We start from the raw sequence: 18,567 nt of genomic DNA, 5'->3' as shown, positions 1-18,567 counted from the left end.
TGTTCTCCCCGTGACTGCGTGGGTTCCCTCCGGGTACTCCGGCTTCCTCCCACCTCCAAAGACATGCACCTGGGGATAGGTTGATTGGCAACACTAAATTGGCCCTAGTATGTGAATGTGAGTGTGAATGTTGTCTGTCTATCTGTGTTGACCCTGCGATGAGGTGGCGACTTGTCCAGGGTGTACCCCGCCTTCCGCCCGATTGTAGCTGAGATAGGCTGCAGCGCCCCCCGCGACCCCGAAGGGAATAAGCGGTAGAAAATGGATGGATGGATGGATTGTAATTATTCAACCCTCTTTATTTGGATTGTGCAGATTTGTTTCTGAAAATAAAATGGTATTTATAATGTGTTATATTGCACTCTTTATTCATATATTAAAAGGTTTAAAAGTGATGCCAGTGATCTCATTCAGGTGTCATGCAGTAAAATAAAAAGAAAAAAAGAAACATTACAGCATTCCTGAGTTGAACAAAGCAAAGTCTGGACGAGTCTAAAGTGAGTTAGCGTCACATCCACACATGTCCTGCATGTGTTGTGTAAATGATGTCTTCCTGCAAGTATCGCGTCCTCCTTTTTTTGCAAACAAGTCCACTTGTAGTCCTGACGAGAGCAACAATTACAGTTTGTGTTCCCCTTTTCTCGAGGGGTAAAGTGAATGTCCTGGTTGAGTCCAATTTGAACTTCTCTTGGACAGAACCCCTCACAATCTAAGGTTCTGCTATTAGCCCAGAGGAATTGTGGGTCACTTGAGCAGTGAAGAGTCCATGAGGTGGTATGATTTTGCAAGGTTCAATAGGTTCTGACACAGGTGTGTAAAGATTTGTGAAGATCTTGAAAAACAAAATGGGCAAAAATGTTAGCGATCAAACATACTTAAATGGGATCAAATAGTTGTATATACCTTAATTTCCTTGTTTCCATTCATCATGTCCTTGAATATTGCTGACGGGTCAGGTATGACGGGGTAGAGGATGGCCCTGCAAAAACATGTGCAGTGACTTTATCAGTCTAGTGGAAAAATAGATCTTTGCGTGCATGTTTGTGCCACCCACCTTCTAACGCAATAGCAGAACAAAAATACGGTGGCACACAGGACAATAGGAACGACGATGGCCACCACAGTCAACCATACGCTGGGAGGCCGATTCGCACCTGGGAAAGAAAAAAAAACAGAATCCAACATTAACTACCCAACAATAAAACATTCAATGGTACAGTAGCTCACAAAAGTGAGTACAACCCCCACATTTCAGCAAACACTCGAATATATTTTCTCAAGGTACAATTTAGGTAAAGTACCCTTGGATACTGTATATGAGCAGTCAGTCAGTAAACAGCTTGTATAGCTGTGTATATTTACTATCCACAGAAATGTCCACACAGCCACTTGTGTCTAAATCGCTGAAACATCCATCCATCCATTTTCTACCGCTTGTCCCTTTTGGGATCGCAGGGGGTGCTGGAGCCTATCTCAGCTGCATTCGGGCGAAACAAGTAGTTAACAAAACAATGGTTATGGTTTTAGTTAATTTCGAACATGCATACAGTTACAATATGGTACATCACATATTTCCTGTTTCTCAATACAGCATGTTTGAAAAAAAGTAGGAAGAAGCAGATCTTTTTTAATCCTAGACCACTTCAATTTGTTTGTTGACACTTTGTGCTCAATTTGCAACACAAACAAATTAAAATAAATACATATTCGATAAAGTTATCATTAATAAATGGTAAGGTAAGTTGTGATTATCAATGCTTTCATTAAGATTTAAGATGTTGATCCTTGTACTTTTGTAATTTGTACTGGTTTCTCACCATTTTATTTTTGTTTTCAAATCTCTCCATGGGCTGGCTCCACCATATATATCTGGGCTACTCATTCTTCATACCGTGGTCAGAGGTACAAGCTCATCGGACCAGTGCTTTTTAGAATGCCCAAGGTCGAGACTGAGTGACTAGAGGCGATAGGGCTTTTGCGGTAGCAGGCCTTAAACTCTGGAACGCGCTCTCTCTGAATCTCAGAGTGGCAACATCTCTTGATACTTTTAAATCTTCTTTAAAAACCCATTTATTTCCGCTGGCGTTTAACAAAAGCTGAGCTGGACATACTATATGTATGGCCATTCCATGTTTTTCTTTTTATCCATTTTTAACTGTTTTACATGTAGAATGTTCTGTACTTATTGTGATTCTGATTATTATAATTTGTTATCTTTTACCTTTCTGTTTTAATCTGTAGTTTGTTTTAAAATTGTGCTACATAAATTAATCTAACTTGACCTTGACTTGGACCTCTGTAAACACTTTGAGTTTGAACAGTTTCTTAAACTGGATCATAGTGCATTGTGGAGGGGGGCGTGGCCTGCGGGCCTGCAGCGAAGCGGGGTGTGCCAGGACCGGCCTCGAAGGCAGCGACAGGTGCGTAGATGGCCCACCTGGGCGTTGTTATCTAATCACCTGTCGCTCTGTATAAGCAGCAACCGGGAGGAGAGACGAAGGGGGAGCAGGGGGACAGCTAGAGCAAGACATACAGTCACAGAAAGACAATTGCTGAAAAGCAACAATGAGACTTTATTTGGAAAATTAAATCTGTATTGTGAACCTGAACTGGGCTCTCATGTCGGTGTGTGGTGGTCCAAAGAACCCACTGGGGGACAACCTCCACAATTTGGCGCCCAACCAAGCCGGAGCACCTGAGGTGGAAGAGACCGACCCCCTGACGGCTCTGGCGAGCGTGCTCGCGGTGGTGACAGCGGCTGGCCACCAGCAGATGGAGGCGGTATCGCCGGTTCCAAGGTGCTGCGCACGTGACTCTCCCCGTTCTTTCTCCGCAGGTCCCGGCTGCTGCAAATACGGTACTTCCCGTGCAGACGGCCCCTCAAACGCCCGGTTACGTGCGTCAGGGACCTCCGCGGGTGGAGCTGAGGCAGGTGATCCGGGTGGCCGGCCCTCCGGTGCCCTCCCCCGGCTTGGGTGAGACGTACTGTATACCGGTAAGGATACAAGGGGGTACACACCGGGCAATGGTGGATTCGGGCTGCGAGCAGTCCATGATCCACAAGATGGCGCCCCCGTGGCTGACGTCTTTGCGTCGTCCTCCCGACAACAACTATGTTTTTTATTTATTATAGTCCTAATTTGCATCCTAAATGCAAAGTTTTTGCACGCAACAGACGGCGTGGCGCAATGGAAGAGTGGCCGTGCGCGACCCGAGGGTCCCTGGTTCAATTCCCACCTAGTACCAACCTCGTCATGTCCGTTGTGTCCTGAGCAAGACACTTCACCCTTGCTCCTGATGGGTGCTGGTTAGCGCCTTGCATGGCAGCTCCCTCCATCAGTGTGTGAATGTGTGTGTGAATGGGTAAATGTGGAAGTAGTGTCAAAGCACTTTGAGTACCTTGAAGGTAGAAAAGCGCTATACAAGTACAACCCATTTATCATTTATTTATTTAACAGTGAGATATAACAGAGATGCACTTCTGGACATCGGAAAAGCTCACCATGAGTGAAGTGAAGTGAAGTGAATTACATTTATATAGCGCTTTTTCTCAAGTGACTCAAAGCGCTTTACATTGTGAAACCCAATATCTAAGCTCACTTATAGTCTGACGAACTTCCAACTTTCTGCTACGACGAGGCCCCGCTAACCACAGCCAGACCAAAACAACAAGGCGGCGATGAAAGAGAGCGGGGCTACATGCTAGGCTAGAGGCTAGAGCTACACGACCACCACTACCTAGCCTGCTGCTAGCTAACATGCGCTCGCTCGACAACAAGCTGGATGAGCTGAGAACCAGGAATACATCCCAGCGTGAACTGAGAGAATGCTGTGCTCTTATTTTCACAGAAACTTGGCTTTCGGACAGCATCCCAGACTCTGCTATCCAGCTAGCAACGCACTCAGTCTACCGTGGAGACCGGACAATGGCTTCAAGAAAGGCGAGAGGCGGCGGCGTCTGTGTTTACGTGAGTAACAGCTGGTGCTCGGACGTACAGGTGGTTGAAAGACACTGCTCGGACAACATTGAGTTTTTGATGGTGAAATGCAGACCCTTTTACCTGCCAAGGGAGTTCAGTGCAGTGTTTATACTGTCTGTTTACATCCTGCCACGGGCAGACTCCACAACAGCGCTGAAGCTGCTGCATGACGTCATCAGTAAACAAGAGACCGCACACCCCGATGCTGCGTTCACGGTAGCTGGGGTTTTTAACCACCGCAACCTAAAGAGTGTCCTCCCGAAATACCACCAGTATGTGAACTTTCCTACGAGGGAAAAAACACTCTGGACCAAGTATACTGCAACGTGGGGGGAGCCTACAAGGCTGTACCCAGACCACACTTTGGACTATCTGATCACCCCCCCCCCCCCAGTGAGTAAAACTGTTGAAGTGTAGAATGAAGACACTGAACTAGTGCTTCAGGACTGCTTTGGGAGTACAGACCAGAACATGTTCAAAACTGCTGCTCAGAGGGATGACGGTGCTGTGGACATACAAACCCCGTTTCCATATGAGTTGGGAAATTGTGTTAGATGTAAATATAAACGGAATACAATGATTTGCAAATCCTTTCCAACCCATATTCAATTGAATGCACTAAAAAGACAAGATATTTGATGTTCAAACTCATAAACTTTTTTTTTTTTTTTGCAAATAATAATTAACTTTGAATTTCATGGCTGCAACATGTGTCAAAAGTAGTTGGGAAAGGGCATGTTCACCACTGTTTTACATGGCCTTTCCTTTTAACAACACTCAGTAAACGTTTGGGAACTGAGGAGACACAATTTTTAAGCTTCTCAGGTGGAATTCTTTCCCATTCTTGCTTGATGTACAGCTTAAGTTGTTCAACAGTCCGGGGGTCTCTGTTGTGATATTTTAGGCTTCATAATGCGCCACACATTTTCAATGGGAGACAGGTCTGGACTTACAGGCAGGCCAGTCTAGTACCTGCACTCTTTTACTATGAAGCCACGTTGATGTAACACGTGGCTTGGCATTGTCTTGCTGAAATAAGCAGGAGCGTCTATGGTAACGTTGCTTGGATGGCAACATATGTTGCTTCAAAACCTGTATGTACCTTTCAGCATTAATGGCGCCTTCACAGATGTGTAAGTTACCCATGTCTTGGGCACTAATATACCCCATACCATCACAAATGCTGGCTTTTCAACTTTGCGCCTACAACAATCCGGATGGTTCTTTTCCTCTTTGGTCCGGAGGACACGACGTCCACAGTTTCCAAAAACAATTTGAAATGTGGACTCGTCAGACCACAGAACACTTTTCCACTTTGTATCAGTCCGTCTTAGATGAGCTCAGGCCCAGCGAAACCGACGGCATTTCTGGGTGTTGTTGATAAACGGTTTTCGCCTTGCATAGGAGAGTTTTAACTTGCACTTACAGTGACCAACTGTAGTTACTGACAGTGGGTTTCTGAAGTGTTCCTGAGCCCATGTGGTGATATCCTTTACACACTGATTTTGCTTGTTGATGCAGTACAGCCTGAGGGATCGAAGGTCACGGGCTTAGCTGCTTACGTGCAGTGATTTCTCCAGATTCTCTGAACCCTTTGATGATATTATGGAGCGTAGATGGTGAAATCCCTAAATTCCTTGCAATAGCTGGTTGAGAAAGGTTTTTCTTAAACTGTTCAACAATTTGCTCACGCATTTGTTGACAAAGTGGTGACCCTCGCCCCATCCTTGTTTGTGAATGACTGAGCATTTCATGGAATCTTTTATACCCAATCATGGCACCCACCTGTTCCCAATTTGCCTGTTCACCTGTGGGATGTTCCAAATAAGTGTTTGATGAGCATTCCTCAACTTTATCAGTATCTATTGCCACCTTTCCCAACTTCTTTGTCACGTGTTGCGGGCATCAAATTCTAAAGTTAATGATTATTTGCAAAAAAAAAATGTTTATCAGTTTGAACATCAAATATGTTGTGTTTGTAGCATATTCAACTGAATATGGGTTGAAAATGATTTGCAAATCATTGTATTCCGTTTATATTTACATCCAACACAATTTCCCAACTCATGTGGAAACGGGGTTTGTAGAGGAACATGCTTCCAGTGTAACTGGCTACATCAGCACATGTGTGGAAAACATTGTTCCCACAAAACAATACAAGATATACCCAAACCAAAAACCCTGGATTAACTGTGATGTTCGGTCCAAGCTACATGCCCGCTCCACTGCATTTGTCTCAGGCAAAGCTGAGGACTACAAGAAGGCCAGATATGACCTGCGTAAATCCATCAGCAAGGCCAAGGGACAATACAGACTAAAGCTGTAGGGATTCTACTCCACCACAGATTCCCGACGCATGTGACAAGGCCTGCAACACATCACAGACTACGAGCAGGGGGGTCACAAACAGCCAACACTCACTGCCAGATGAGCTGAATGAGTTCTACGCCCGCTTCGAGGTCCTCAACACCAACCAACAGAGAGGGGTTCTGACCACGGAGCGCACGCAGGATCCACCACTCACTGTGACAACAGCAGAGGTACGTACAGTTCTGAGGAGAACAAACCCACGGAAGGCAGCCGGCCCAGACATCATCCCTGGCCAGGCCCTCAGGGTCTGTTCATCAGAGCTGGCTGACGTACTTGCTGACATATACAACTTGTCACTAGCACAAGCTGTTGTGCCCACCTGCTTCAAGACCACCACCATTGTGCCCCTGCCAAAGAAAAACACTGTGACCTGTCTGAATGACTATCGCCCTGTTGCACTCACCCCAATAGTGATGAAGTGCTTCGAAAGGATAGTCAGGTCACACATCAAGAAGACCATCCCAGACACACTGGACCCTCTACAGTTTGCCTACCGGCAGAACCGGTCCACTGAGGATGCAGTCAACACCGTCATCCACACCACCCTCAACCACTTGGAGGGCAAGGACACCTATGCCAGGCTATTATTCATCGACTACAGCTCTGCTTTTAACACGGTCATCCCACAAAAACTCACTGCTAAACTCCTCACTGTTGGTCTGCGTGCTGAGCCCCCTATTGTACACCCTCTTCACACACGACTGTGTGGCCTCCCAGAACAACACCAGTATCATCAAGTTTGCAGATGATACTACAGTCGTCGGACTGATCACCGGGGGAGCTGAAGCAGCGTACAGAAGGGAGTTAGCGGATCTGGTGGCCTGGTGTCAGGATAATAATCTCTCCTTGAACACAGACAAGACCAAGGAGATGATTATTGACCCACGGAGAAGGAGTGCACAGTACACACCTCTGTACATAGGGGGGACAGAGGTGGACAGGGTGAAAACCTTTTAAATTCCTCGGGACCCACATCAGCGAGAACCTCACCTGGGATCGCAACACCCAACAAACAATAAAGAAAGCCCAGCAGCGACTGTACTTCCTAAGTAGGCTGAGAAAATTTGGCATGCCACCCAAAATTCTCAGCAACCCCCCCTCCCCCCGTTTTACTTTTATCTTTTGAACAAAAGACAACTACCATGACCACCCCCGAACTGTGAACCATCACTGTAGACACTTTTCACCTTTGAACACTAAAGACACTTTAACTGCTGCTGTAACCCAAGGTCACCTCCATATTTATACTGTTGACTGTCAATCAGAATGTGCAATAATGTAATGGTACTTACTTACTGTGCCTTAAATATAACATTTTATTTTATTTTTATTTTAGCTAAGTACCGTGTGACTTGTTGAAGGGTGGACTAGCAAAGTAAGATTTTCATTGTACAGCAAACTGTCTGTTTTAACTGTGTATATGACAATAAACAATCTTGAATCTTGAATGATCCACCAGAACCTGGTTCGACCCGGGGCTTTGAGGCAGGCAGCACGGGTGATAATTAGATGTGTTCATGGGGAAGTGCACGAATACCCTGTGGTGCCGATGGAAATTCAATACGGCGAGCAAAAGCATAGTGTCAAGGTTGCTGTAAGTGCGCACTTTTCACACCCTGTAATTTTGGGTACATACAGTCCCGGGATGACACTGCGTGCAGCCTGAGACCAGGTGGTTTCCATCGACGGTTATCTGGTGCGCCCGGAAACAGCGCGGGTATTTCCTCATTTTGCAATCATTAGGGATAGATTATACCGGGTGAGATAGGCTCCAGCGCCCCCCGCGACCCCGAAGGGGATAAGCGGTAGAAAATGGATGGATGGATGGATGGAGCCGTGACACTCAGACAGGGGAAGAAATCACCCAGTTGTTGGTGCCGAAACGCCGTCGGGAAATGATTTTCCAGGCGGCGCACGTCAACCCCATGGCTGGCCACATGGGGTATGATAAGACACTCAATCGGGTAATGGTCCGATTCTATTGGCCAGGCATCCGGGCAGACTTGCGCCGCTGAGTGTGCCGCCTGCCCAGACTGCCAGCTGGTCAATTCAGCGGCCACCCCCAAGGCGCCCTTACCCCCATTACCACTCATGGAGGTCCCCTTTGAAAGGATTGGTATGGACCTCATCGGACCATTCCACCCGAGCACACAGTTTGGCTGTGAAGATAACACCCACGCTTATTATCTGCGTAATATGGGTTTCGAATCCCGGAAAAGAACAAATCTTTTTTTTGACAATTTTACATCTTTGAGTCAAATAATTGAATTCGAACTATTACGACATACATTTATCATTTCTATAGTCACGTTTCGGTACAGTTTCCGATATTTAAGATTCAAACCATTTTCCAGTTAAACCGTTTCTACCATTCATTCTACTATTCCACTAGCATTTCAGTTGAGCTTCAGCTCTTGAACTATTTCTACTGTTTATTCAAACTTTTTTCTAAATTCATTCTGCAGTCATTCAGTTTTTAAACTCAGCTTTAGCATTGATTAGGGCATTCACACGCAATTCCTACCGGAATGATATAAACTCTAGTTTTTGATACTATCCATCCTACAATGAGGCCAAAATTCTTACACTTTAAAATACCGCATAATTGTAACAGACACAGCCACCCACTAAATAACAGACTAATGGAGACATAGTAGTACCAGGAGCAACAACATGTGCTATGCAAAAACTGTGTTGTACACAGCTGCTTCCCAGTGGAACAGGCTGCCTCGTGTATTAAAGTAGTCAATAATTTAGGGGTGTTAAAAACAATCTTAAAGAGATGATTTTAATATGTTTGTAACTGATGTATAGTAGTACTGTTTATTTATAACATTGTATATGCATATCCTTTGTTCTTGAGTGTTTTTCTATGTATTGTTGAGTTTGTATTTAGATGTTTCTCAACAATAGGGCCGGAAGCCCATTTTTGGTCCGCCAAAAAATATCAGTTTCTTAGCTGTTGTCGGTATGGGCAAGGGCACTCAGTTGTAATGCACTTTTCCAACACTTGTGGCAGTGATGACAATATCAAACAAACAGAAGAGGAGCTAAAGATTGTCTGACAATTTGTTTAAGCGCAAAAATTATGTTTGAAGTGGTAAAGCTGTATTTTCACTTAAGTTTTAATGACAGTTTATTTATGAAACATGTTATTATTATTAATGTAGTTAAAGACATGCACCTGGGGATAAGTTGATTGGCAACACTAAATTGGCCCTAGTGTGTGGATGTGAGTGTAAATGTTGTCTGTCTATCTGTGTTGGCCCTGCAATGAGGTGGCGACTTGTCCAGGGTGTACCCCGCCTTCCGCCCGATTGTAGCTGAGATAGGCTCCAGCGCCCCCCGCGACCCCAAAGGGAATAAGCGGTAGAAAATGGATGGATGGATTAGAGTTGATTTTAGTATATAGTATATTTGATCAGTATTTATTTTTGTAATCAACCTAATCTAAGCCTTGATAATAGTATTTGTGATTAACAAATGGTTTCATATAATTTTACAATGTTTATCCTGTTAAAATGTAAGTAGGTTAGATATAATTAAAATCAAGAGTAACATTACTAATTCAGTAGTAATATTTGAGTGGCCCTTCTTTAGTGGAAAAGTTGTGACCCAAAGTTTAAAAAAGTTAAGAACCCCTGATTAAGATGTTGTTACCGTCTTGTGTGATGGATTCTAAACAAACAACAATGTCAGTGTGCATTTACTATTAATGATAAATGATAAATGGGTTATACTTGTATAGCGCTTTTCTACCTTCAAGGTACTCAAAGCGCTTTGACAGTATTTCCACATTCACCCATTCACACACACATTCACACACTGATGGCGGGAGCTGCCATGCAAGGCGCTAACCAGCAGCCATCAGGAGCAAGGGGTGAAGTGTCTTGCCCAAGGACACAACGGACGTGACTAGGATTAATAATGAATGATGATTAATAATGAATTTTCTTACCATAAATGACCACTTCGCTGAAGTCACTGTAGACTGAAGGGCATTCGTCTCCACTTGAGACCTTGGAGCGGAACTCATAAAGGCAGCTTTTATGGTAGGCTATCTGCAGGGTCTTTTCTTTAGGAGTGTATATCTCGCATGGCTGGAAAGTTTGCAAGCACATTAACTCAGCCCATGTTTACATGGCTCAAGTACGCTGGAATAAGAACCTACTTGGATTTCATTGCACCGTGTGTAGCACACATTGTAGCTCCAACTGCACAACCATCCCACCGTTAAGGGGGCCCAGCTCAGGTTCAGCTTGTCTCCTTCCACGCTGATGGTCAGCTCCGGGGGGGAAACCACTGCGGAAAACGCAGCACACACAGATTTAGCACCACGCCATTTTGTACTCGAGCAGAAGGCAGAACCAACCTTTCTCCGGTTTAAATGTGCTCATCCCGGCTGCGCTCACCGCGAGCATGCAGACGTCTTCATAGACAAACCTGGTGCTCAGGGAGCAGCCTTCCCTGACGCCACTGGTGTGAAACCGCTGGCACATCATATCGGGTCCTTTATTGCCACAAACCCTGCGCTGGCCAGAATGGGGAGGTGTGGGCAGAAAAGCATCTTTAGCCCTGTTCTTTTATTGTCTCTCTGCATTTTTCGTAATGTAAAATTAGTTATTATTATTATTAAGTTCTGATGAGGGATTTATGCTGCTGATTCCGATACTAATCATTCATGAGTGAGCTCGGCCGATACCGATCACATGTATTAACTGTGACATTTTCAATTTATTTACTGTGAATGCTATCGACAGTTTATGAAGTTGAACAATATCAACACAATATCTTAAGTAGTTTCTTATCATCTAATATTACATACAATGGTTTGAGCAAAACAAAGTCAATAGTACACAATAACTTAACAAAATAAAACATTACTATCTCTTATTCATTGAAATACGTGTTGCCCTCAATGTCATCCTGTGCCCAGGGAACTGTCCCTTTAATTTATAAACATTGACAAAAATTAATTTTGAGAAATCTAATTACTCTAGCATCGATGATACACTGATGTAATGCTTAGTACCAACACCACCAATTTATGGGTCAGGTCGCCCTTCTTTGTGTTGTGTACTGAGTGTGACAATGTTGACACATCAGTATGTGCTGCTATATTATCTTCACTCTTGACTATTATTAATCTACTTGTTAATATATTGTTAATAACTGCTTACTTTCTGCTGTAGCGCAGGTACATCTACACTTTTTAAACTTTAAGAAATAATTATTTATTCTGTTGCTTTAAGCTATCTTAGCAACTAGCTCAGCTATTAACATGTCTGCACTTGCTTGCACTTTGCGTTTAACATGTTTAGCCTCGTCCTAAGTTGATAATACAACTTAAGATATCAAGAAATTGCTTGTGATTGAGAGGCATTCATCGGCAATGGTGATGACATACTTTTTGAAGAATATCAGCCAATACCAATCGGTGGCCGATAGATTGGCGCACCCATCATTATTAATATTATCAAGGTTTTAAAATCAATTGACAATTAATAATTCCTAATAAGTCCATGTAAAGGAATTTTGTTGATGTTTTTCAACCGATCTGGCTTACACGTGTGTGCTTGTCAGTATCCTAAAGGTGTGTACTGTAATTTTGTTGTACTAGGGCACTAAGCAGCCAAAGTTATGTACATAACATAATTAGTGGTTTGAGAAGCAGTGCATGCATGCGAGTGTGCTAATAACATGGATACGGGTGTGGTGATGTGATTGGCACTATCAAGTGTAGTTACGTAATGTGCATTTCACCTGTGAGGCACAAATTAGGGAAAAAAGATAACTTGTTTGGGTGCCATACTTTTTGTTTACTGCTTTATATTTTGCTACTCCATATCATCTAATTTTCTAAAACATACGTTTTCCGTCTAATTCAATTATTTTCATGGCATCTTATTGCAGTGATATATCTAACTCACTCAAAAAGCACTTGTTGGGCTACAATCTTTTCCATGAAGAACCTGTACCGTCCAGCGACCAAAATAGGGAAAGTCGGTTGTGAAAGTTACAGTCAGTGCTTTGTGGAGTGCATTTAGCTGTTTGAGAAATTTCAAACCAATCCATCTTATGGGGTTCAATAACAGTGCCAGCATGTGATGTATTTGTCATAAAAATAAAAGCACAGGTATCACAGTAGGTGTGCATGTTCTGACTAATTTACACTATTTTAATGTGCAGCAGTGCTATTTGGGTTTAACAGGACAAAATGTCTGGATTTCTTTCTAAAAATTAGGACAATCCATCCGTCCATTTTCTACCACGTGTCCCTTTCGGAGTCGCGGAGGTTGCTGGGGCCTATCCCAGCTGCATTTCGGTGGAAGGCGGGGTACACCTTGGACAAGTCGTCACCTCATCGTAAGGTAAACACAGATGGACAGACAATATTCACACTCACATTTACAGAATAGGGCCAATTTAGTGTTGCCAATCAACCTATCCCCAGGTGCATGTCTGTGGAGGTGGGAGGAAGCCAGAGTACTTGGAGGGAACTCACGCAGTCACAGGGCGAACATGCAAACTCCATACAGAAAGACCCCAGGACCTTCTTATTGTAAGGCACAGGCACTAACCCCTGTTGCAGCGTGCTTCCCGGAATTAGGACAAGTTCAGTGTAAAAAAAAAAAGATTTTTCGGTGCCTACCTGTAGGAAAGCGTCAGGTTAACAGAGGGATCGACCGGGATCCAGGAACAATCCATTCTATCAGCTTGGAGCAGACACCTGAAGTCCGCCACCAGCTTAGCTGCCAAGTCCAAAAAAAACACAAGCCATTTGAATGCATCACAGAAAATGACAGCAAAGCTGTGGCGCTGTCGCGTCTCTCACCATGAGGCTGTTGCGGGGAGATGGTGATAGGCGCGTGCAGGCTCGAATCTGCTTTGCCCCTGTCAACGCTGACCGTCTGGACGGTGAACGTCCAGTTAGAAGCTCCAGCTTCTTCTGTCAGGAGAGTCATAGTGAAGTTCTCCCACACGGTGGAAGACTGACACAACATGAGAAAACAATGAGTCATTGAACACATGTACTATGTATGTACCTAACAAAACACAAGTGCACATAGAGTCAGATGCATATAATATTTAGCATCTCTCTTTTTGTGAACCAACATATTACAAATAGTCCTCAGTACAACAAAAACATTGCTGTCCAAATTTCTCCTACATTGTCCGGCCCATATTTGTAATGGATGGTGCGGTTCTCTGACAGTCCCATGGGTCTCTGCCAAGACACGTTGACTGTAAACGGGTCAAGCCAATTGAACGACAGGTTCTCCGGTACAGGGAGACGACCTTTGGACATCAAAAAGAGGTGTCAAAATTGTTTTGCTGAATAGCTGTAGTACAGCAATAATTTATTTAGCAAGCAAAGAGGTAAAACACCTCTCTAATGGGAAAAACAACCACACACTAATCACTTATGAGTACCATAATATGGATGCTGGATGTTTATTTTGCTCAATTCGGGGCATTATGTGCACATTCAAATCAAGGGAGCCACATAAAACCAATAAGGTGTTGACTTAATGTAGCTCCTGCAAAAAAAAAGCATGCAAAAAAAATATTTTTATTAAAAAAAAACCTGCGCGTCTACCGGTACTTACATTTTTGATTGAAACTTTTATTAGTAGATTGCACAGTACGGTACATATTCCGTACTATTGACCACTAAATGGTAACACCCGAATACGTTTTCAACGTGTATAAGTCGGGGTCCACGTTAATCAATTAAAGGTAAAATTATATTATATTATATTATATTATATTATATGGTAAATTAAATAGCCAACAAGTAGCTCGAGTCCGAACAGAAAAAATAAACAATACCACATGACAGCTAACACATTTATTACACAGTTATTCATCAGTAATATCCACATTAGGCAGTGAACTATAATAATAATGAAAAAAAATAACGTGCATGTCTATTTTACAGTCACGGTAATCGGGCATCGCTGTGTTCAGGTTCTGGCGGAAAATAAACATTTCTCATTGTACGACACAGAAAATGAAGGTATTAGTTTCTGACAATATTCGGTATAAGCGTCATTAAAAAAGCCTCGCTTATTTTAAGCGACAACATAAAAGTATTACTTGGTATTATTGCAACACAGGTCTTACCTGCTTCGGCGCTGAGTGAACACAAAGTGAAAGAGAAGCAACAAGCAAAACTAATGACAGACATTCTGTCCATGCTCCTTGAAATTATTCCTCAGTTCAAAGACTATTTAGAGACAAACGTGGACATTAATAGTGTGGGCGGGGGGTAGGGAAATGAGATTAAGAGTCCCTAAAAAGTCGTCGAGGAAGTCAACAGATCCTTCGAGTCATTACCAGAAAGAAGAGGGCGGAGTCAAGGAGAGGAATGGCATCGTCCTTAGAAATCCAGATACCAATATTATCGATAACAAGGTAGTATCAATACGAGTGCAATGAGATCGATATTTTCCTATAGTCTCGTATGTTAATTTTCACAGATATCCGTCTCTTTTTTGTTATTTTGAAAAAATACATATTTGTATCGTTGACAAACTGAGGGAATAAGTCATTGAACTCAAGAAGTACATCTTTAAATGGTTTGAATAGGCGCTCAATACTAGTTTTTTTTATTTTTGATTACAGTATAGTATTATATATTTATTATAGTAAGGGAATAAGCGGTAAAAAAAATGGATGGATGGATATTGTTTATAGTATACATTATTCTTGCAATATCAACCTAATTTTGATCAAACAAGTGAACGTAATTATTTAAGTGAATACTTATATTATTTTGTTGACATGTTGTCCTAAATAATGTTAATTGTTCCAATATTATTTTTATGTTTTTGTTGTTGTTTTCTTAACTTGTTTAAAGCCTAGTTTGTAAATTAAAGGCAAAACTCTCTAAATTATTCAATGAGCGCGTAAACATCAGTGTCTGTATCATATGGATCGATACCAACAATTGTAGTATCGTCGCCCTCGATTGCTCACAACCACCCACTCAGATGTCATGTTAGGCGCGCCATTTAGAGACAAGCAGTGCTCAGTTTGCGTTGTATTCACATTGCCTATAGAAGCGAGTACATGCTCTACATTTCAGCACCAATTTTACTACAGGACCTTTGTCCTGTAATAAAATCGTCTAAAGGGATAATTCTATTAAAAAGTTGACTGCACTTTAGAGTACTCAGTGTGCATAATGGCAAATGTGTTGCAAGATAATTATATCTAGCCTATAGTCAGTGTGGACTGTGAGCTGGAGTTTCTACCAGCACTGGGAGAGCTGTGGTTCATTAAGGGCAAACATGACTTGCAAGTTACAAGCGAGTAGCAAGACAATTGTGTCTTGTCACGATCAAGCATGGTGGTGACAGCGCCGCGGTATGGGCTTGCACGACCAGTTTTTTTAGACCAGTTGATCTGCCGTTTCTTTTCTTTTCTCCTCTGCCTCCCTTTCCCTTGTGGAGGGGGAGACACACAGGTCCGGTGGCCATGGATGAAGTGCTGGCTGTCCAGAGTCGGGACCCGGGGTGGATCGCTCGCCTGTGCATCGGTCGGGGACATCTCTGCGCTGGACTCTCACTATTATGTTAGCTCCACTATGGACTGGACTTTCACTAATATGTTAGATCCACTATGGACTGGACTTTCACAATACTATGTCAGACCCACTCGACATCCATTGCTTTCGGTCTCCCCTACAGGGGGGGGGGGTTACCCACATATGCAGGCCTCTCCAAGGTTTCTCATAATCATTCACATCGACGTCCCACTGGGGTGAGTTTTTCCTTGCCCTTATGTGGGCTCTGTACCGAGGATGTCGTTGTGGCTTGTGCAGCCCTTTGAGACACTTGTGATTTAGGGCTATATAAATAAACATCGATTGATTGATTGATTGCACGAGTGCTCCCGATAAAAAGATCCCCCTGATCAAGAACTCCCTTGGTGCTCTGGGTGCATCTGTTAAAAGCAGCCTCAGAAACCTTGGGGTTGTGTTTGATCAGTCAATGTCTTTGGAGGGTCACTGTCTTCAGCTGACCAAAAACTGTTTTTATCATCTCAGAAATATTTCCAAAGTGAGAAATTTGTTGTCAAAATTGGATCTTCGAAATGATCATTCACGCGTTCATTTCGTCTCGCATTGACTATAGCAATTCTCTTTTCACTCTCTTCAACAAGTCAACGCTAAAGAGATTACAGACTGTAGAAAATGCGGCTGCCAGACATTTGACCGGTACACCCAGAACAGCCCATATCACCCCCGTTATATCTAGTCTTCATTGGCTTCCAGTTAAATTCCGCATTGAGTTTAAGATTTTAGTCCTGACATTCCGTGTGTTGCATGGTGGGGCCCCTCAGTACATCACTGATTTGCTATACCCCTACTCCTCAGGGCGCAGCCTCCAGTCTTCAGGCCAGGGTCTTCTAAAGATCCCAAAAACTTGTGTTAAAACCCGTGGAGACCTGGCATTCCAGGCTATATCTCCCAGACTCTGGAACAACTTGCACCAGTCCCTCCGTGAGCTTGACTGTGTTGAAACTTTTAAGAAACATTTGAAAACGTCTCTTTTGAGTAAAGCTTTTAGTTAATGCACCTTTTAACTATCATTTTTAATCCACTTTGTATCCTTTTTATGATGTTGCCCCTGTTTTAATTGAATTGTTGTTTTACTTCACCTATGTTTTGTACAGCGCTTTGTGATTGTATCTGTGAAAAGCGCTTTATAAATAAAATGTACTTACTTACTTACTGCCGACACTGGGGTAGTACACGTAATTCACCCCGGGCAAACGTGAATTCTAACGCACGTGAGTAGGACGATGACTGTCTTGTTTTACAGTCAGGGGTAGTCAAGAAATATCAGATAACAATGGTGCTCAAATGGATTGTTCTAAATACAAAATTTGTGTTTTCCCTTGGTCAACCACAACTTGCCCAAAGCACTTATGCGGCACTCAAACCATGACCGTACCACAGCAAACGTTGAGAGCAAACAGGACAAGTGAGTGGCGAGTTAATTGTGTTTTGCCTATGGTCAAGCTTGGTGGTGTGGGCCTGCACGAGTGCTGCTGGCACATAAGTGGTTTATGTAGTTCATTTAGAGTAGGGGTCGGCAACTCAAAATGTTGAAAGAGCCATATTGGACCAAAAATAAAAAATAAAAATCTGTCTGGACCTGCAAAAAATTAAAAGCCTTAAAATAAAGACAACACATGATAAGTGTCTATACTAGCTATGATAGTCTTAGAGTGTCCGCCCTGAGATCGGTAGGTTGTGAGTTCAAACCCCGGCCGAGTTATACAAAAGACTATAAAAAAATGGGACCCATTACCTCCTTGCTTGGCACTCAGCATCAAGGGTTGGAATTGGGGGTTAAATCACCAAAAATGGTTCCCGGGCGCGGCCACCGCTGCTGCTCACTGCTCCCCTCACCTCCCAGGGGGTGATCGAGGGTGATGGGTCAAATTCAGAGAATAATTTCGCCACACCTAGGGTGTGTGTGACAGTCATTGGTACTTTAACTTTTTAACTTTAACTACTATCAAAATGACTATGTGTCGCAGGTTGACACAAATTTTAGTTGGCAGAAACGTAATATTTATTCTTCCCATTTTTACAAGATTGGAAAACATTAGTAAAACGCAGGCTTCTCAGAGGGTGAGATAACTCCAAATTACTGGCTTAGAATGGCCAAAGGTACAGTATAGATGTGTGTGTCCAAGTTAAAGGAAACGGCGGGCTGTCTTCTTTTAATGGATTTATTACAATTTTTTGCAAGCTGGGTTACGTTTGCTGTGGTCTGTAACAGCACACAAACCACTATCAGAAATGCATGCAATATTACATACAGATAATATGTCATTAGAAATGCAGATATACATTAAATACACAGAGGACATAGGAAATTAAATGAGCTCAAATATACCTACAAGTGAGGCATAATACGTACAAAAAGCTAGCCTATATAGCATGTTAGCATCGATTAGCTTGCACTCCACACCTAGAGTGTCCGCCCTGAGATCGGTAGGTTGTGAGTTCAAACCCCGGCCGAGTCATACCAAAGACGATAAAAATAGGACCCATTACCTCCTTGCTTGGTACTCAGCATCAAGGGTTGGAATTGGGGGTTAAATCACCAAAAATGATTCCCGGGAACGGCCACCGCTGCTGCTCACTGCTCCCCTCACCTCCCAGGGGGTGAACAAGGGGATGGGTCAAATGCAG

General features: G+C 43.1%; 1 protein-coding gene across 1 annotated transcript; it reads right to left on the bottom strand.

The window, feature by feature from the left end:
* Positions 1-278: 278 nt before the first annotated feature.
* Positions 279-14,649, bottom strand: LOC133606415 (interleukin-13 receptor subunit alpha-1-like). The gene is made up of 10 exons (XM_061960359.2): positions 14,478-14,649; positions 13,522-13,649; positions 13,186-13,342; positions 13,003-13,102; positions 10,723-10,877; positions 10,522-10,652; positions 10,309-10,450; positions 1,055-1,154; positions 904-979; positions 279-832 (listed from the first exon to the last, which is right to left on the bottom strand). The coding sequence occupies exons 1-10, from the start codon at positions 14,548-14,550 to the stop codon at positions 710-712; spliced, it is 1,185 nt and encodes a 394-aa protein (XP_061816343.1). The 5' UTR covers positions 14,551-14,649; the 3' UTR covers positions 279-709.
* Between the last annotated feature and the right edge of the window lie 3,918 nt (positions 14,650-18,567).

This window comes from Nerophis lumbriciformis, linkage group LG05, assembly GCF_033978685.3.
Source record: "Nerophis lumbriciformis linkage group LG05, RoL_Nlum_v2.1, whole genome shotgun sequence".
Classification (NCBI taxonomy): Eukaryota; Metazoa; Chordata; class Actinopteri; order Syngnathiformes; family Syngnathidae; genus Nerophis; species Nerophis lumbriciformis.
Note: the sequence above shows the minus strand (reverse complement) of the source record. Positions and strands in the feature narration are given on the sequence as shown.